This window comes from Armigeres subalbatus, chromosome 2, assembly GCF_024139115.2.
Source record: "Armigeres subalbatus isolate Guangzhou_Male chromosome 2, GZ_Asu_2, whole genome shotgun sequence".
Taxonomy (NCBI): Eukaryota; Metazoa; Arthropoda; class Insecta; order Diptera; family Culicidae; genus Armigeres; species Armigeres subalbatus.
This window is the reverse complement of record NC_085140.1, coordinates 192,591,319-192,612,127: the sequence shown is the minus strand read 5'-3', so window position 1 is coordinate 192,612,127 and position 20,809 is coordinate 192,591,319. Positions and strand designations below refer to the sequence as shown.

At 40.3% G+C, this 20,809-nt stretch overlaps 2 protein-coding genes across 4 annotated transcripts in view; one reads left to right on the top strand and one right to left on the bottom strand.

Annotated features, from left to right (window-relative positions):
- The window catches only part of LOC134211429 (four and a half LIM domains protein 2-like), a 589,158-nt gene that overhangs the window by 358,886 nt on the left and 209,463 nt on the right, over positions 1-20,809 (bottom strand). The window contains exons 1-2 of one of the 3 annotated variants that reach the window (XM_062688274.1): positions 7,908-8,065; positions 5,949-6,426 (exon numbers count right to left, since the gene is read on the bottom strand). The exons of 1 other annotated variant lie outside the window; for it this stretch is intronic. In XM_062688274.1, coding sequence (XP_062544258.1) covers positions 5,949-6,298 — 350 coding nt within the window. In that variant the 5' untranslated portion in view covers positions 6,299-6,426; positions 7,908-8,065. Of the gene's footprint in view, positions 1-5,948; positions 6,427-7,856; positions 8,066-20,809 lie in introns of those variants that run through there. One more of the 3 variants, XM_062688273.1, reaches the window with a different exon arrangement.
- On the top strand, positions 15,819-16,995 carry LOC134215670 (uncharacterized). The gene has a single exon (XM_062694805.1). The coding sequence runs from the start codon at positions 15,921-15,923 to the stop codon at positions 16,758-16,760; it is 840 nt and encodes a 279-aa protein (XP_062550789.1). The 5' UTR covers positions 15,819-15,920; the 3' UTR covers positions 16,761-16,995.

Genomic DNA, 20,809 nt, shown 5'->3' with positions numbered 1-20,809 from the left:
CACTCTTGGGACTTGGGATTTTTAGTTTGCAAAGGTAAGAGGCAGCCATGATGTTATTTTGATTTAATTTCAGTGTACTGAAATCTTCCGTATTATTGTACATAATGTGAAAGCATTGTAATTCTTAATCACGGTTTACGAAGCAATATGCATGAATAAGACAGAATATTACCAACATTCCGGCAAACCGACATAATGACTTCGTGAACCTTTTTAAATCAGTATTTTTTGCGCTTTCATAATATGGGATATACTGCCGCTAACCGCAAGTCGAGCACATTTGTATAAGGACTTCCTAAACTGTACTATACAACGCAGAGTTTACACCATCTCTTGCATTATGTGATGCTGAATATAAGCTCCTAATCATTTGATGGCAAAAAATAAAAATTAAATAAAAACACTGAACCTGAGTTTTGCGTGCTCTTGCCTACGCAATGCGGTCGGGTCTGAGCTTGACGACCGACTGGCAAATAGCTTACACAACCTCACTTGATCAGTGCAGCTGCTGATGAAGAATGTGTACAGCCGCCAGACATTCTAAATATTCACGCTCCTCTAATGTGGACGTGTACTATACACATGTGGAAGTATTGGCTTGAGAAATGAATTGCGAGTGATTTTACTATGCGTCCAATTTGGGAATCTCGAGCTCGTTCAGGAAGCCGCTAGGTTGCGAAGGCCCACGGAGGTCCTTCGTAGCTTAGTTGGTTAAAGCACCAGTCTAGCGTACTGTAGGGCCAAGGGTTCGAGTCCCATCGAAGGGAAAGTGGTTATCTCCATTACATTTTCCAAATCAATATCCTTCACATAACGTACATATTCACATATGAGTTTTCATAACATTGTAAATTAACGTCCAAGTCGGGTGGTTTAATCCCCGGAAAAAGGCAATTAACTTTGATCGAGCTAAATAAAAACAATCAAACAAAATTAAAATATTTAAGCTAAATTTTACTATTTTGGTCGAACATGGCGCAGCCGTCTGACACCCGCGTTGAAAAATGTATTCCATGCGTGCTCCCCACATAAAATAATAACGTGTGCTAATAACTAATGATACTTAAAGATTAAAATGGAATTAGGCATTGTTTTTGCTTATTATTTTATCACCGCCGGGGGGAACTTGGCCGGTACCCATTGCACTTTTCTTTCCCTTTCCATCCTTTCCATCCTAATCGTTGAACAATTAAAGCAAAAATATTCCATGCAATGAATGGAGGCCGAATATGGTTTCAGATTAAATTTTATCTGAGTACACGGTTCTTCTTTACCCGTGCGGTAGAATGCGTGACTACAAAACAAGACACACTGAAGGTGAATGAGCTCGATTCCCGGTTGGGTGGAAATTTTTCTAAAATTCCCTGAGCGTGAAAAAATCATCGTATTAGCCTCATAATATACGATGCAAAAAGGCTCGATCCCACAACCCGGAATGCTAGTATCCCGAAGGCCACCACCTCGAATAGGACTCTCCCCCGAAATCCATCACCCCGAACCATTACTTCGAAAATATTTTGAATCTTATGTTTTCCATTATTATGCTTAACCTTCCGGGATTCGCATCGTTATAAAAAGTTCAACACCTTCGAATAAAAACACGCTCATTGTTCTCTATAGCAGCGGGACTACGAGAGCGATTCAGGACGAAGCGAGTTCCGGAAGGTTAACATCCACAGATACCCCAGAATCACAAAACGGCAATCTTTGCTGAGGGCATCGACTCGACCAAAATAAACACGCAAATTTCAATACAACGGACTGTTTTTATTTCTGCCACTTTCTCTTACGTTTTCCTCCGACTGACTAGTACATCGGGCCTAAACTGTATCTTGCCCAGTAATCTCTCTCGCTATCATTCTCTGAAATTTCCTTGAAACTCTTTGCGTTGTGCATGTGATCGTGCTACAAAATATTTCCCCAACCTTCTAGAATCTTCAAGCGTGGCACAAAAAGTATTACGGAATTTCATGAAATGGGAATTCTTTTTCTCTACTACATTGAAACAATTCCAGTTTTAAGAACGAAATGACGAGTTTGAGACCTTGCGAGTCTTAAGCTATCAGTACACTGTTTGTCATAATGACAAATATTTGTCAAGCCAGCCTGATATCCATGTCGATCTCTGGTCGGTCTGATAGATATCCGGATAAACTTGACAAATATTTGACATCATGACAAACAGTGTACTGAGGGCTTTACATGGTGAGCCTTGCCAGAAGGACAATAAGAAGGTGCTGATGAACTATAAGCCAGGGATGGGAATGGATGACATTTATTTTAATCATTCATCATGCCATGCAATCATATCAAAACAAAATCACGGCAGCCCCAGCAGCGGCCACGACCTCGCAAACGAAAGTCAGCACATGCTTTAGATTATTTCCTGTTTTGCGCGGTAGTTGCCTTCTGGGTAAGGGAATTATGGTTGTCGTAGAGTCTGCAAAAATGCTACTTGGCTTAGAAAACTTGCAGTTAATAACTGTGGAAGTGCTGAATGAACGAAGCGGTAATGTCCCAGTGGCGTATATAATGCCAATTAAAAGAAAAAGACACGTTGTTTTAACTTCTTCCAAAACTTACCACTAACTTTTTTGCTCATCTGGGTTAATGATTGCAATTGGATTGGCAGGATTGTGTTCGGTGTTCCGTGTGAAACAAGTCAGAAAGCGCGTAGTATATGAAAATGGCAAGGTCCATATTTACAAGTCCAACCATACAACAGAAAACAGTGAGCATGTATGTGCGTATAAAAAATAGTGTACCACACGGCCGAGCACCTTTACAGTTAATTCCAAATCCTCCCATGCTCCAATGCAATCATTTTGTGCTTCCACAGGAACAGATTCGCTTTGTTGCGCCCTCATGGGTCTAAGTTCCGCATTGGTTTCCGTAAAATTAGTAAATTAATTAGTTTTCCCGTAAAATCTAATTTAAACATCACCAGATAACATATTTTGTTTTGGGATACTACAATTTTCCGGTTAAATTTTTATTTGGAAAAGCATAAAAATGAGGTTCCATTGCAAACGTTTCGTAGAATTCAATTACAACTCGAATTTCAATAAACGAAGTCTGAAGTGTTTAGTATGGAACATAATCGGGATTGAATTTGAACACCGGTGGTGTGGCCGACGATACTTTTGTATGCGAGCCTTGTGTCATAGACAAGCAAACGCGTTCTCGTCGCTCAAACTTGTCCGCACAGACGAGTGTGGTGTGGTCCAGCAACCCTCACGGGAAGAAAAACTTTGCGACTTTCATCGACGATTGGGGCCACTTCATGGTAGTGTATCTGATAAAATTGAAAGAAGTAATTCTTCTCGACGTAGTTCGATCCGATGATTTTTCGGTTGAAGTGTGATAACGGGGGCAAATAGGTTCTCGAAAAAAGGCAAGGTCGACGCTGGAGGATTCTGCCGTCGAAAAGATGATCTGGGTTCAAGCTGTGCTGACGGCAACTTACTAACAACCAGGAGTCCATCTGCCGCGCACAAATCGAAGAAAACGCCATTAAACTGTGGGAATTATGGAATTCGAATGTATCGAACATTCGAGTTTTGGGCTACCATCTATTTGTCCATGCACCGAGGGAGTTGGGAGAATCCTTTGAAGGTTATCGCCGTTAGATACACTCATAGTTATCACGTCTGGAATCCGATAAAAAAGACGATCTTCCCAGCACGGGATGTCAATTTTGTGGGGACTGACCATCCGTATCGGAAGCTTAACACTTAACTGCGCATTCGCCGTAAATCTAAAAAAAGATTGACAACTTGTTAATGACTGATTAAAACATAATCGACTTACAAGCGTTTATCTAAAAACAAATAAAAATATTAAAGTTAGAAAATCATATTCCTTGAATATCCGCAAACCGTAGGAAAATAAACAGAAAAATAACAGCCAGGATGATAACCTTGACAACAGTAGGAATCCTATAATGAGAGATATGCGAAAGCGGCCATTGTAAGCCAATCGAGCATTGAGAACTATCAAAACGTGAGCCAAATGAACGTTGTTATTGTTGCAGATTGAGACGAAGTTGAGAGGTATTGAGATAGATTTTATGAAAAATTTCATCGAATAAACAATTTATTTTACTTTCGCGGGTAAAAGTAATCTAGTTTATGTATCGTGTTTCGCCTATTGTATTGCACTTTTATTTTAGTGATCATGCTTACTTAAACACTGTTAGTGGACAGACAATGACAAACATATTCCAAATTGTTATCAAATGCAAAGTCATATACAAGCTTCAACATTTTGCGTTGCGGCAAGCGCTGGAAGCATTTGCTAACAAAAGTAACAGCGTTGCTAAATCGTCTGGAAAAGTAATTGCATATCTCTCATTATAGGATCCCTAGACAACAGTAGAAAGTTAGAACTATTCAAATTTATTTTAAAGCGTTGCTTAATTTTACTGGGTACCGAAATATTAGTACATGGAACCATAAAATGAGTACTAAATTGTTCTGACCCCAACATCTTGATTATTATATCTATGTTATTAGCTTCTCTGTGGAGTGGAATTTGAGCAATTTGTCGTTTCTTTTACACTGGAAAAGTAATAAGATCACCCATACAACACTTCAGTAAAATGATCATAAGTTTTCCGGACAAAGTCTAATCATCTCGTGGTTTTAAGCATAACATTCGGTATTTAGTTCTGCAAGAACTAAGTGAATATCATAGTTCTTCATCGTTCATAGTTCTTCGTAGTTGACACCATTACCAGCTCCAAATTATAGTTTTTGTATGTTTCTTCATATATTTCGCCATACAAACTTTCTATGAGTTTAGCACCGCCCAAACGTTGTTGGATTTGGCTGAAATTTTGTTCATAGCATTAAATAGAGCGGCAGGGTTTGCAGAAATCGCTCTCAATAGATAACGAACAACGATAGAAGAGAGGCAAAAACTGTTCCGAATCATAACAAGCCATGATAACAAATTTATCAAACTTGTATACAAGTGCGAAAAAACAGAATCGGATAGGCAGCCCCCACAGAAAAACGGCGATTCTCGCTTTGTTTTCGTTCCTTTCGTGTTGGTTACTGCACAGCTGTGTAGAACAAGTTGAAATGCATCATCAGAGCCAGTGCTCCCCGCATTCGGAGCTTTCTAAAAGCAATTTATCATAGGGAATAGCCTCCCGAATCAGTTCTCTATCATGACAGTTTGCGAAAAAAGTCTCTCGCGGTATGCTACATATTGTATATGTATACAGAGATGATAAGTGAGAGACTTATTCTTTCTCTTTAGGATTCAATCCCTTCTTCTTCTTCTTATTGGCATTACATCCCCACACTGGGACAGAGCCACCACGCAGCTTAGTGTTCATTAAGCACTTCCACAGTTATTAACTGCGAGGTTTCTAAGCCAGGTTACCATTTTTGCATTTGTATATCATGAGGCTAGCACGATGATACTTTTATGCCCAGGGAAGTCGAGACAGTTTCCAATTCGAAAATTTCCTAGACTGGCACCGGGAATCGAACCCAGCCACCCTCAGCATGGTCTTGCTTTGTAGCCGCGCGTCTTACCGCACGGCTAAGGAGGGTCCCTTCCCTGTAGAGCGGAATAAAAGGGCGGTTTATAAAAAAAATTAAAAGTGTTTTTTGAGCCGCCTGATTACAGGTACTACATAATTGGATAAATTCAATAAATTCAGTGAACCTAGGGCAATCTTTTAGTGTATGAATAAACAAGTCTTACCAAATGTCAGTATTGAACTCGGTACTAAGTGTCCCTAAAGTATAAAATTATATCAATCATCGAGTCAAGTACGAGACACTGAAAACGACCTTACTGTTGAGGTCGAAATACGTATCTGTCAAGGTACAATCAAGTGGTGGAATTAAATAGGAAGGTACAAACTCGTCTTATGACAAGTGAAAACATTCCACAAAAAAGCTCAAAATAATTTTCTTAACAAAAACTCTTACCCTTCATCGACGTCGTCAGACTTGTCACAGCAACAGCCATACCACACAGCATCTTCCAAGTCACTCTCATCGCCATTCTGCTGCGGACAGCTTTTCTTCCGTCGAATTGCCAAATGTCGCGCCCGGGAAGGAAATTTGGGTGTTTTCCGGATTAAAACTGGATGCACTTCGACTGTTGTCGTCACTATCGGAATCGAGCAGGTTGGTGACGAGGGAGCACTGCTCGTGGAATCACTGGATGACACTACTGTCGGATCGAACTGGATGCCATCGCAGGGCAATTGCTGGACGAACGGAATCGTTGTCACAGTTGTAGGCACCTGGTTCATGGTGGGTGACATTTGATCCATTCGCTGGGGGTTTTCGGATTAAGTCAATCTTGTTCCACGAATCGAATTCTTGTTCCAAGTTTTTGATGTAAGTAACGGATTACGAGCCAATGATGCGAGGATGTGTGTTTTTATTTCATTCTAGCCAACTGAGATTAAAATTAATCAATTTCGCATTGATCGATTTCTCTTCATCGAAGTTTTATTTTCAACAATGTAGCGAATTGCGGTAGTTTTCCAAAGGTTTGGTGTGATAAAGGATGATTGCATCTTGCATCTGAAGCAACAATCAGGCTTGTTTTTTAAACAGTTGAGTTATCTTCTGAATATAGAATCGATGAAGAGAAATTGATCAATACAGTTACGCCCTTATGATTTTAAGCGCGAGACATGTTTCATGTTCTCGGACTCCTACGATTACAGGACATTGGAAGTGGAAAAAAGGGACCCAAATTTTGCATGAAAGTATTGAAGTCCCATTTTGCATGACTTTCGATTGTTTCCACAAAAAAGTACAGAAGGGGTAATCACTTAACGGAGTAGGTTGCTGCATATCTGTTTATAGAAATGTTTCATAGCTGCTTTGGAATATTTCCCTTGTGATTGTGCATGATGAAACACTTCAATAATCAGATACGCAGCTGCTTACGCTGTTGAGTGAATACCCGGAGAGTGATAAATCATAGATTAGCCACAGCAGATCTTGGACAGGCATGATGATGATTTAAATCTAACAAACATAAAAAAGAGTTTGATTGAGAGGATTAAAAAGCCACCTTCCAAAACAGACTCATTTTAAGGGATCCAACGACTTCATAAGAATTTACACCAATGTGATTGCCTATTTCATTTCGTCACACCGCTCTACACAATTTTATCCTTTAGTTCAGTTTCAATTAGCTCGAGTAAGCACACACGATTACGGAGGTGTTTTCGCCAATTTTTCTATCTCAGGTTTTTGTGCCTGTGCCGAAAATAGAGCCCTGCCAGGATAGCCATCCGGAACCCTACAGTATATTCTTAACAATAAGAGGCATAATAATTGAAATGTTTGGAAATCATATCTCCCATTTGCGTTTCAATTGCAATTGCCATTAAATAATGCTAAAAGGCAAAACAAATGTTAAAAATCCTATTCTCCACGTTCGTAGCACGCAAAACACACAAATACAATCACGATTCGATGAACGTGCAGCCTCGATCTTGCACATTGGAACGCCTCAATCGGTTCACTACGAATTCCAGCTCGCGATTATGTCACAGTCCAACGATCGTATCGCATAACACCGTACACACTTTCGCACTGGCTGGCATATAAACCACATTCACTGGAACCGGTTTTCTTCTCCAAACACGGCGCATAAAACAGTCTTATTGGATCTAAGACATAGTTTGATTCGATGATCTTGATCTATCTTCGAAGCTTTTAACTACATTTCGCAGTAAACACGACCCTCCTCAAACATGATCACTGTAAAACATTCCTTCAGAATCTAAAAAAATGCTACTGACCAACGATTTCAACTACGAACGTTGATCGCGTGCAGAGCTCTACAGGGTAAACGATCGTGACTGTTACCATCACCCAAATCAACGAATTCGTCTGAGCAAAACTCATTATTCAAATTACCACTCCGCTCCATCTAACAATGCGATTATCGGTATGGGGAGGGAAACTTCTGCAAACTGCCCGGCGCACTACGTTGTCGTTGATAAACGCGTAATTCTTCCGCACCGATCGCGTTGTCGGCCTAACTGCGCGATCCAAGTCTACCGGGCCTTAGGAGTTGTCACCGCCACCAGCCAGCAGCCACCACCACCAGTCAGTTGGTCAGTCATCCGCGGAGCGGCGCGGCTGCTGTCGGAGGTAGGTAATCAAAACAGAAAACAAAACACGCAACACCACTTGAACACAAATACCGGTAGGGATGCGATCATAATAATAGTTTTGCAAGCCTGGATGTATGTGGGGTACATGTCTTCGGCAGCATCGGATTGGGCTTACAGACAGAATACAGTGGAATGGAGGATTGAGGAGCAAAACAAGCGATAAGAGCATGCAGTGCAACGTACACTTCAAAACTTCAAACAAAACATGAATCGAATCTGTATACACATTACGCCGGGAAATTGAAGTGTTTGTTGACTTAGCCGGATCATGGAAGTAGTAGTTAAGCGACGAAAGTTGGTTATCGACGGAACTGATCTTACGTAGTTGATAGTTGAATGTGTTTTCGGAGTGGAATGAGTCATGCATGTGAGCGCAACCATAGCTGTATCAAATAATCTTGAATTATCGAAGTTATATTGCATTATCGCACTGCAAATTTGTTATCGAATGTCTTGTGTACATTGTTAGGCATCAATTTGATCATGGGCAGTACTGTTGCTAGAATATTCGACACCTATAGCTCAGATAACAGAAATAATTCATCAAAAACTGCTGACGGCGTTTGCGAATATATCTATTACGAGGAAACGTTCGACCGAGGTGAATCACATCCATTAAAGTATGAGTATGCTGTATACTCTTGCTCTCCGGATGCACTCTTTCCATTTCGCATTTCAATGTGGATGGTATGTACAGTATGTACAAGTGGTAAAGTATCCATCTGGTGGATGGTAGTACAAACTAAGCGAAGCATAACAACATTTCGTTGGGGTGCTCAAAGGATGTTTGTACCACTTGCAAGGAGATTAAGTACTGAATTAAGTTAAACAAAATCTAAGTAGGTATGTATTTGTTTTTTTTTCATGCTTTAATGTTTTTTGCTCAAATTTGTACTCAAACTGGCTAGGGGTGTAATGTTGACGATGACAATTTGTCAGATGGTTACCGAGAAGTCATTAGAGTAGAGCTGCCAATATTCATCTCTCTCGTCGATGAAACTGTGTCCCATAGATGGATCGGGGAAACACCAGGTTATCCAACGACGAAGACTTCTGTGATGGAGTCACTCAGGGATCGTCAAACTACCCAACGGTGAACAGGCAGTTACAGAAAACCGAAGAAAACTAACCCAGAGAAGGCTAGGATAGGGTTAATTTTTGGCGCGACGCTTTTCGCGCCAAATCGTGTTTGGAGCTGGCAGCACCCTCTCATATTTCAACGAAACTTTCTGGACATATACACATTGTCACAAAAAGCCACTTTGCAAACTTAGTTTAGAGAAGGCAATTTATCCATCATCCAAAAAAGTGAATGGAGCATGGTTTTTAGTGGAATGTCTTAACTTTTCATTTTCTTGTAGTTTTCAGTGGTTTGCCAAATCAAGAATTAGGCACTAAAGGCGACCTTAAGCCCACAGTCCACTGATTGCCATATCGACAAATACCATGGACCCCTGGTAATATGTACGTTTTAATTCGAACACCGTTGACCCTTTTGATGACCGTTTTTAATTTGAATGAATGATTAAATTTGTTCTGATTAAATCATTTAAATTTATGATTAAAGATTATGATAAATGATTGATTTATGACAATGAATAATGATTGTGATAAACAAATCTTTTTCTCTTTTTTCTTCTATCTTCTTCTTCTTATCTGTATATATAAAAATGAGTTTGCGATTCCTTTGAGGCAATATAACTCACTAACTAGTGTGACCAGCAAGCGTCCTGCGAAACGCGGGACGCCTATCTGGATTGCGTCACTGGCTTGAAAATGGATCCTCCAAAAGTGCATTTCGCATAGATTTTGGCCTAAAAAAATTGGAAAAATATTTGTAAGACTGTATGAATTGTAATAAATTTGTAAGACGAAGTTAAAAAATGCAGCGTCTGGTCACATTATCACTAACGGATGGGCCGATTTGCAGGATTTCCTCACTAATCGATTCGTCTAGGGCTCAGTTGTGTTTATGTATATGAAAAAAAGAAAATTTTGCTGAGGAAGTCGAAGAAATGTAAGAATGCTACTTGTCTCCTAGTTCTGAAGAAAACCATCAAGCTCGAACTAAAACCGATCTAGAGGGCGACAACTAAACGATTACAATTAATTGCATATTATTCGGCAACTCAGCCGTACGAAAACCATTTTTTTGTTAAATATCTTGGCTGTGCATATGCACAGCACATGTTTCGAAATGGGCAAATTGATATGAAATTTGCGAAAAAGAATCCACGTGTCTTGGAGGGACTCGAACCCTCAACCTCCTACTCTCTAGATAGGCGTGATAACCCCTACACAGCAAGACCACTTAAAGGTCACGTTTGCGGAAAAGCCATCAGAATCCGAGTACCAGCCTCCACCGCGGTTAGCTCTCATGCTTTTGTAATTTTTGATAAAAACTGGAATCAAGGACCACTCCACTTCTTGATTTCTGATAGCATTCTAGATAAGGATCTCAAAAGTAAAACATGAGTATCACTAGTTTCCAATCTTTGAATAACACTGTAACAATGCTAATGCTAATGCTAATATGAAGAGTAAGAAAATGATAGATCCCTGCTCCTCCGTATGTGCTTACGTGATTAGTGAACGAGCTTTTAGATAATTTAAAAAATGAAGACTTTGAACAAAAATCTCCATCCTAGAAGTAATTTTCGGATGAATTTTCTCGAGGTTCCCATATTGTTGCGATGGGTTTTCATTGGCTTGAATGAAACTCTTTTGATAGCAGTGTAAAGCAAAGTGTAGCAAAGCTGGAATTTATTTCCAATTAGTAACTATAAAATATAATAGGGGAACGGTTCGCCACTTCATCTCATAGCTCCTATTTCCATCCCATCAAAAACAAAGCAATAGTAAGGAGTTTGTTTTTTTATTTTTGTGATTTTTTTCAGCAGTGAGCACGCATGTTGACAAAAAGAAGCGACGAATTTGGTGCCGTATTTCTTTGTTTTGCGATGAGATATATGTACAGTGAGATGGAGATCGAAACATTTCCCCTATAAAAGTAACTTACAATCTAGTTTCCAATTCATTAAATTTACAGTGTTGCTAGTTTCACAAATACTATCAACTCATTTTAACCCATATGAAATACTGGCGAATCACGCAAAAGAATTTTCGAGAACTCGGCAAAGAAATTCTAACGCATTACGTTAAAAGTCTTCCAAATTCTGGGAGGTATTCTTTTGGATCGTATTCTTTCAAGTTCCAAGAATTGTTTCCCGTATTCCAGAAGGGAATTCTCCAGCATGCGGGAGGACAATTATTGCGAATTCCGGAAGAGAGTTCTCTCGAATTCCGAAAACGAATTCTCTCGAATTCAGGAAGAGGATCCTTCTGAATTCCGGAGAATTTTCTTGAATTCCAGAAACAAATTTTCCCGAATTCCAAAAGGTCATGAATTCTCCTGAAATACGACAGGAGATTCTCCCGAATTCCCAAAAATGAATGCTCCCTAATTCCGAAAATGAATTCTCCCGATTTTCGAAAGGGAATTCTTCTGAATTCTGGAAAAGAATTCTCCCGAATTCCGGAAGGGAATTCTCCCGAATTCCGGAAGGGAATTCTCCCGAATTCCGGAAGAAAATTCTCCCGAATTCCGGAAGGGAATTCTCCCGAATTCCGGAAGGGAATTCTCCCGAATTCCGGAAGGGAATTCTCCCGAATTCCGGAAGGGAATTCTCCCGAATTCCGGAAGGGAATTCTCCCGAATTCCGGAAGGGAATTCTCCCGAATTCCGGAAGGGAATTCTCCCGAATTCCGGAAGGGAATTCTCCCGAATTCCGGAAGGGAATTCTCCCGAATTCCGGAAGGGAATTCTCCCGAATTCCGGAAGGGAATTCTCCCGAATTCCGGAAGGGAATTCTCCCGAATTCCGGAAGGGAATTCTCCTGAATTCCGGAAAGGAATTCTCCTGAAATCCAGAAAGGAATTTTCTCGAATTCCGGAAAGGTTTTCTCCCGAATTGCGGAAGGGAATTCTCCCGAATTCCGGAAGGGAATTCTCCCGAATTCCGGAAGGGAATTCTCCCGAATTCCGGAAGGGAATTCTCCCGAATTCCGGAAGGGAATTCTCCCGAATTCCGGAAGGGAATTCTCCCCAATTCCGGAAGGGAATTCTCCCGAAATCCGGAAGCGAATTCTCCCGAATTCCGGTAGCGAATTCTCTCGAATTCCGGAAGGGAATTCTCCCTAATTTCAGGAGGGAATTCTTTCAAATTCCTTAAGGGAATTTTCCCGAATTCCGGAAGGGAATTTTCCCGAATTCCGGAAGGGAATTTTCCCGAATTCCGGAAGGGAATTTTCCCGAATTCCGGAAGGCAATTCCGGAATTCCGAAATTTGGAAGGGGATTCACCCTTATTCCGTAAGGGAATTCTCCCGATTTCCGGAAGGGAATTCACCCGAATTCTGGAAGGGAATTCTCCCGAATTCCGGAAGGGGATTCTCCCGAATTCCGGAAGGGAATTATCCCGAATTCCGGAACGGAATTCTCCCGAATTCCAGAAGGGAATTCTCCCGAACTCCGGAAGGGAATTCTCTCTAATTCCGGAAGGGAATTCTCCCGAATTCCGGAAGGGAATTCTCCCGAATTCCGGAAGGGAATTCTCCCGAATTCCGGAATGGAATTCTCCCGAATTCCGGAAGGGAATTCTCCCGAATTCCGGAAGGGAATTCTCCCGAATTCCGGAAGGGAATTCTCCCGAATTCCGGAAGGGAATTCTCCCGAATTCCGGAAGGGAATTCTCCCGAATTCCGGAAGGGAATTCTCCCGAATTCCGGAAGGGAATTCTCCCGAATTCCGGAAGGGAATTCTCCCGAATTCCGGAAGGGAATTCTCCCGAAATCCGGAAGGGAATTCTCCCGAAATCCGGAAGCGAATTCTCCCGAATTCCGGAAGTAAATTCTCTCGAATTCCGGAAGGGAATTCTCCGTAATTTCAGAAGGGAATTCTCTCAAATTCCTTAAGGGAATTTTCCCGAATTCCGGAAGGGAATTTTCCCGAATTCCGGAAGGCAATTCCGGAATTCCGAAATTTTGAAGGAGATTCACCCTTATTCCGGAAGAGAATTCTCCCGAATTCCGGAAGGGAATTCACACGAATTCTGGAAGGGAATTCTCCCGAATTCCGGAAGGGAATTCTGCCGAATTCCGGAAGGGAATTATCCCGAATTCCGGAACGGAATTCTCCCAAATTTCGGAAGGGAATTCTCCCGAATTCCGGAAGGGAATTCTCCCGAATTCCGGTAGGGAATTCTCCCGAATTCCGGAAGGGAATTCTCCCGAATTCCGGAAGGGAATTCTCTCGAATTCCGGAAGGAAATTCTCCCGAATTCCGGAAGGAAATTCACCCGAATTCCGGAAGGAAATTCACCCGAATTCCGGAAGAAAATTCTCAGGATTTCCGGAAGGAAATTCTCCCGATTTCCGGAAGGGAATTCTCCCGAATTCCGGAAGGGAATTCTACCGAATTCCAGAAGGGATTTCTCCCGAACTCCGGAAGGGAATTCTCCCGATTTCCTGAAGGGAATTCTTTCGATTTCGAGAAGGGAATTCTCCCGAATTTCTGAAGGGAATTCTCTCGAATTCCGGAAGGGTATTCTCCCGAATTCCGGAAGAGAATTCTCCCGAATTCCGGAAGGGAATTCTCTCGAATTCCGGAAGAGAATCCGCTCGAATTCCGGAAGGAAAATCTCCAGAATTCCGGAAAGGAATTCTCCCGAATTCCGGAAGGGAATTTTCCCGGATGCCAGAAAGCAATTCCGGAATTTCGAATTCCAGAAGGTAATTCACCCGAATTCCGGAAAGGAATTCTCCCGAATTCCGGAAAGGAATTCTCCCGAATTCCTGAAAGGAATTCTCCCGAATTCCGGAAAGGAATTCTCCCGAATTCCGGAAGGGAATTCTGACGAATTCCGGAAGGGAATTCTGATGAATTCCGGAGGGGAATTCTCCCGAATTCCGGAAGGGAATTCTCCCGACTTCCGGAAGTGAATTCTCCCGAATTCCGGAAGGGAATTCTCCTGAATTTCGGAAGAGAATTCTCCCGAATTCCGGAAGAGAATTCTCCCGAATTCCGGAAGGAAATTCTCTCGAATTCCGGAAGGGAATTCTCTCGAATTCCGGAAGGGAATCCTCTTGAATTCCGGAAGGGAATTCTCTCGAATTCCGGAAGGAAATTCTCTCGAATTCCGGAAAGAAATTCTCCCAAATACCGGTAGGGAATTCTCCCGAATTCCGGTAAGGAATTCTCCCGAATTCGGAAGGAATTCTCCCGAATTCGGAAGGGAATTCTCCCGGATTCCGGAAGGCAATTCCGGAATTCCGAATTCCGGAAGGGAATTCTCCCTTATTCCGGAAGGAAATTCACCCGAATGCTGGAAGGGAATTCTCCCGAATTCCGTTAAAAATGTGCTGCATTCCGTAAAAAAATCCCCCGAATAACGAAAGAAAATTCTAATGCATAACAAAGGGAATTCTCTCGAATTTTTCTTCTTCTTACTGTCATTACATCCCCACACTGGGACAGAGCCGCCTCGCAGCTTAGTGTTCATTAAGCACTTCCACAGTTATTAACTGCGAGGTTTCTAAGCCAGGTTACCATTTTTGCATTCATATACCATGAGGCTATCACGATGATACTGGGCATAAACCAGGGAAGTCGAGGCAATTTCCAGCACCGGGAATAGAACCCAGCCACCCTCAGCATGATCTTTCTTTGTAGCCGCGCGTCTTACCGCACGGCTAAGGAGCACCCACAAATAAAGTATTATTGAGTTATTTTTGACTTTCTCGTACAACAAAGTTGTACCGAAAAGCTATAGAATTACTTCAGAAAAATAACTTTTGATAGAAGGCCCAGAGACTCATAGTGTTATATACCAATCGACGAACCGAGGTGATGCCTGTATGTGTGTATGTATGTGTGTATGTATGTGTGGGTGTATGTGTGTGTAAGTGTATAAATTTTGTAGATACACTTTTCGGAACTTAGCATTACCTGATTCATTCGAAACAAGTTGCATTCTACGGAGAATGCGGTCCCATTGTTTGCTATTGAAAATTGGCTCGATCTGACACTACATTTTAAAATTATTGAAAAATCATTGTTTTTTTAAACAATGGTGGCAATGCGTATAAATTTATTCTAAAATATGCAAAATGATAGAAAACATGTGATCTATTCCCCTAATGTGCTTTTTTGACCTTTCTAATGTGATTTTTTCAACAAGCAGATGTATCCACTTAGCGGCAACATCGCCGCTAACCGGATTAATCTTGATTTTTCCTGTTAGGGATGAGTTGAAGTTTTGTTGCGTTTAAAAAAGTAAATTTTCCTTCAATTTGCTTTAAGGTCTTACAAAACTTTCGAGATTACGTTCACCGAGGTGCATTATATATTCTGCAATTAGTAACGTTACTATTCAAAGATAAGAATATAGATGTCCATTTTGAAGAATTAATCAATATTGTGACTAGTCTGCGGTCTGCTTAATACATAGACCATTTCTGCATTTCAAAATTGTGTGCAGATACATATGCGAGAATGTTGCAAAACCTATACGCCTGCCAGAGTTCGTGCAATCAAACGAAATTATTGAGCGTTCACTCAAACATTCGCCAACACATGGGGGTTTACCCATCGCTCCACACTAAAGTCACGCAGTCTTTATCGTGAGCTCTCCCATTCCATCGCACGGCAGGAAAATTGAAACGTAGAAAAACCATTAAGCAAGACGGAATAAAGCCATGTCAGCAAGTTTGTTTTCCCGTCTGGATCCGTTCGACTGCCAGAAGGGAGATTTCGATTACTACTTGGAGCAGTTTCAAAACTTCCTCGAGCTAAACTCGGTTGAAGATGAGAGCAAAAAAGTACCCCTCTTCATCTCCAGCATCGGCCAGGACGCGTATAAGATACTGAAGGAAATTTGCGCACCATCGGATCCGAAGGAAAAATCATTTGACCAGATGAAAACTCTACTGGTGGAGTACTTTGCCAGGCGAGAATTCTACCGTCGAAATCAACGACCTGGTGAATATACGGGAGTATTTGTGAACGAGCTAAAACGACTCTCAATCAAGTGTAATTTCGGACCATTTGCGCATGAAGCGTTGCGCGATAGAATCGCTTGTGGAAAGCTACCAGAAGAAGCGACAGATAAGAAACCTGCGGCTCCGGCCGCGTCGGACGCTTCCAAAAAGGCCAAGACCCAGCAGCCGCAGAAACCGAGTGTACCACTCGAAGTCCAACTGGTCGCCGAGAAAAAAGCTAAAGCTAAACCGGCCGCTATTGAGACCGGGTTTGTCGTTGTAAACCCGGACTCGGTCCCAAAACAACCGAAGGGGCCCAAGCAGCAGAAAAGTGGAGGCCCCAGTGGTCAGCAGAAGCAACATAAGTGCAAGATTTGCGGACACGAACACAAAGAATCGGAATGCCCACACAAGGACTCAATGTGCTTCAAGTGTGACAAGAAGGGTCACATTGCGTCGGTGTGCCGAGAGAAGATTAACAAAGGCCAGAAGCAGCAGCAGCAGCAGCCCGTACAGGTTCATGTTCACGTTCAGCAGAATACCGCCATGAAGAATTGAATCATCGCCTTGTCCTACGAAATGAGAAAAGTGATTTGTATTATGACAGCAATCTTTGAATCATATTTGGAAGTTTGTGTATTATATTTGTGGTTTAAACGAGCATACATTTTTGTTTTTTTTTCGATTATTATACATTTAAAATATGGCTTTCGTTTCAAAAAAGAATGACGGCGTGAATCGTATAAACCACAATCATTGTGATACAAATAAAAATTCAGCATAAAAATTGTAATATCAAATATTTCGTGTTTTATTGGTGAAAGGTGTTGTAAAGTGATCGAAAAAAACTGAATTGCCTCATTGAACAGTATAAAGTGCAAGTGTGGAACCAAATCTGCCAATTGAATTGTAGAACCGGTTTCCTATCGAGCAAAGTAAATAAATACTTGTTGACTGTGTGTAGCTTTTGTTATCGATTGATGATAACTATGGTGAAACAAAACTTTAGAACTAAAATTTATGAGATTGGTTTTACAGACAGCTTATAAAATCAGTTCAATACGTCTCCCAATGACATAGCCACAAGAAACTCACGTGTTCGATGTTTGTGGATAACTCGAGTAAGGGAATAAAGAGCTTTAGAAGTTAACACGCATATTAAGTCACTTGAATTGTTGTTCAAAATTGATAACTACCAAAATAATAACATTATCATTGTTTAAAACCCGTTGAAGCAGATCTTCTTTGCGTTCATATCTTTACTATCAAAAACTTTATTTAATTTTATTTTTATTTTGTCTTGAGTGTTTTTCTGTTCAATAATACAAATTTGAACATTCGCATTAGTACTCATTCCCTTAAAAGAGATCGATAAAAATTTGTTGGTATATCGCCATTGTACATTATCAAGGTATCTTGGAGAACTTTTAATTTTGTGATTTCTTTCTTGTGTGTATGTTTCCATTCTATCTCCCACTGTCCGGCAGTGCTTCTATGGAAGAAACATGACTTCATCCATTTCTTGATACTTTTTCTATACATAGATGAAAACATTTTTAGTCCTGGAGATAGAAGGTGATAGCTCTACAGTGCATCCAAACCCCCTTATAACAAGAAGCTACAGACCACAACTTGACGTAATTTACAGCACAGTTATCCCCGCATAAATACATTTAGATACCAAATGAACATATGCAATGTATTTATACTTCCGGGATCAAGATTTATAACAATGATATACATCATAAATAAACATATTTGAACTCAGACCGTAGGATTTATATATTAGCATTTTACTTTTTTTACTTTTTTGATCCAACCATATTCATCCTCTATAATCTTGAAGACTAGCTCGTGTCATATATATATATATATATATATATATATATATATATATATATAGATCTTATATATAAAAATGAAATGGTCTGTGTTCGTATCCGCATAACTCGAAAACGGCTGGATGGATTTTTTTCATTTCTTCAGCAGAAACATTCGTTATAGTTTCCGACGGGTTTATATGATATTTTCTAATGCAAAAATTACGAGTAAAGTTGAGCAAATCGTGAAAAACTAAAATTGTGATTCCTATGCGAACTTTGCATGGGCAGTTCGGAACGCACATTCTCGCCTACTATGCAGGACAACGTCTGCCGGGTCAACTAGTATATATATATATATATATATATATATATATATATATATATATATATATATATATATATATATATATATATTATTTGGATAACTACTTCCTTCTAAGAACCAAGGTTTCAAGACCGTCCTGCCAAAGCGCGGAAAAAATAGAAGGAAGCTGTAGACTTCAGATATTCCTTTTATCTTTAATATTGACATTATTGAAATGAGCAATCAGTTTGATTTGATCCATGACGGAATTGAGTAAATCGAATCTACCTCTAGCCCAGGTGATTCGATCCATGCGAAGAAGCAAAGGATTCCGCCAATTGTGGTATCTGTTGCCGAGTTTTCTGGCTTGAGGAATGAGATTTTGACTAACCCTCATGGTTTCATTTGACGATCGCAAACGTCTTCTTCAGTATTTAACTGAGAAGCGGCATGAATTCTTCACGTACGACGACAAAACTGAGCGATTGTTTAAAGTCGTCGTGAAGAGTCTTCCCAGTGATGATAAATCACTTGATGAGATTCAAATTTGTCAATTGCTTGGATTTTCAAATGTCCAAGTAATTAAGATGTAAAAGAAATCTCGCTCTAGTACCTCCCAGAGGGGTCTTTCTCAAGAATTGTATTCAGTTCACTTTAACAAAATTGAACTAAACAATATAAAAAGTTTGGAAAAGGCCTGTATTATATCCCATGTCCGTGTTTCATAGGAAAGGAACATTATACCACAGACCTGGGGGAAAATTCCAAAACCCCACTCAGTGCTGTAAGTGCCAAAAGTGGGGTCACGGAACTAAACATTGCCACATGGATGCTAAATGCATGGTTTGTGGTGGAACCTCTTACGCCAAGGACGTCTGTCCTGTGAGAGAAGATTCCAATAATTTTAAATGTGCCAATAGCGGGGGCAATCATAAACAATCAACAATCAACGAACAAATCTTGCTCCTACCTCTCACCGGGTGCTGGCAGGCAAAATTTAATTTCTGAAAATTTACCGACGATGAATGATTTTCATACCCATTCTTCAACGGAAAATAACGTTCGTTCTGACAACTGATTTTCTAACTGAACAGTTGCAACACATGATTGATGCAATGTTCTAAGCAAATACCAAAGCTGAAGCTGTTCAGGTTAGTAGCGAATTTACTCAAAACATGTCATTGTCATTGTCATTGGAGTTTTAATGGATCTAATTTTTTTTTTCAAATGAGATCCAAACTATTTTATTTACCGAAATGATCGTCTTGACAGCGCCTGTGCTGGGGTCGCCATTGTCATTAATAGACGTATCAAACATAAATTATATTCTTCATTTCAAACCATAGTTTTTGAAACCTTGGGAGTTTCTGTTGAAACAAATTTTGGACAATTCTCTTTGATTGCTGCCTACTTGCCTTTCCAGTGCAATAAGCAGCAAAGGAATTTGTTGAGAACTGATCTTTAAATTCTAACTCGCAACAAATCCAATTTTTTAATAATTGGTGACTTTAATGCCAAACGCCGTTCATGGAATAAGGCTCAAAGCAATCCCAATGGTAAAATTTTATTTGAAGATTGTTCTGCGGGATATTATACTATTCAATATCCCAATGGACCAACTTGTCGAAATCCTTCTACAATTGATTTAGTTTTAACAGATTCAAGTCAGCTGTGTGGCCAATTGGTAACTCATGCTGACTTTGACTCTGATCACCTTCCAGTGACGTTTGAAATCTCACAAAAAGCCATTAATAATCCAATCAGCTCGACTTTTAATTATCATAGAGCTGATTGGGATTTATATAAACCGTATATCGATAGGAATTTTGATGTTGGTATTCCTCTGGATACCAAAAGTGATATTGATAATGCTCTCGTATCTTTGACAAATTTAATTGTCGAAGCCAGAGGCATTGCAATTCCTTAATGTGAAATTAAATTCAACTCCATTATTATTGACGACGATCTTCAGCTACTGATCTGTCTTAGAAATGTGAGGCGAAGGCAATACCAAAGAAATCGCGATCCCGCGTTGAAAGTTATTTGGCGAGATTTGAAAAATGAAATTAAAAAACGTTTCGCCATTCTGAGAAATACCAACTTTGAGGATAATGTCTCGAAGTTGGATTCCAGTTCGAAACCCCTTTGGAAATTAACGAATATTCTTTTAAAAAAACATCAAAAGCCAATTCCAGCTCCTTAAGAGGGAAACACAATTTTATTAACAAATGGCGAAAAGAATCAAAAACTTGCTCAGCAGCTCGAGAGTGCCCATAATTTTAGTCTAGGTCTCACTAGTCCAATTGAGGATCAGGTTACACGGAGCTTCGAAGACATTCTCAATCAAGAGAATGTTTTTGACCCTTCGTTGGGAACTAATTTGGATGAAGGCAGCATACTGGGGCCCATTTTGTATAACATTTTTACTTTTGACTTACCTGATTTACCATCAGGGTGTCAAAAATCTCAGTATGCAGGTA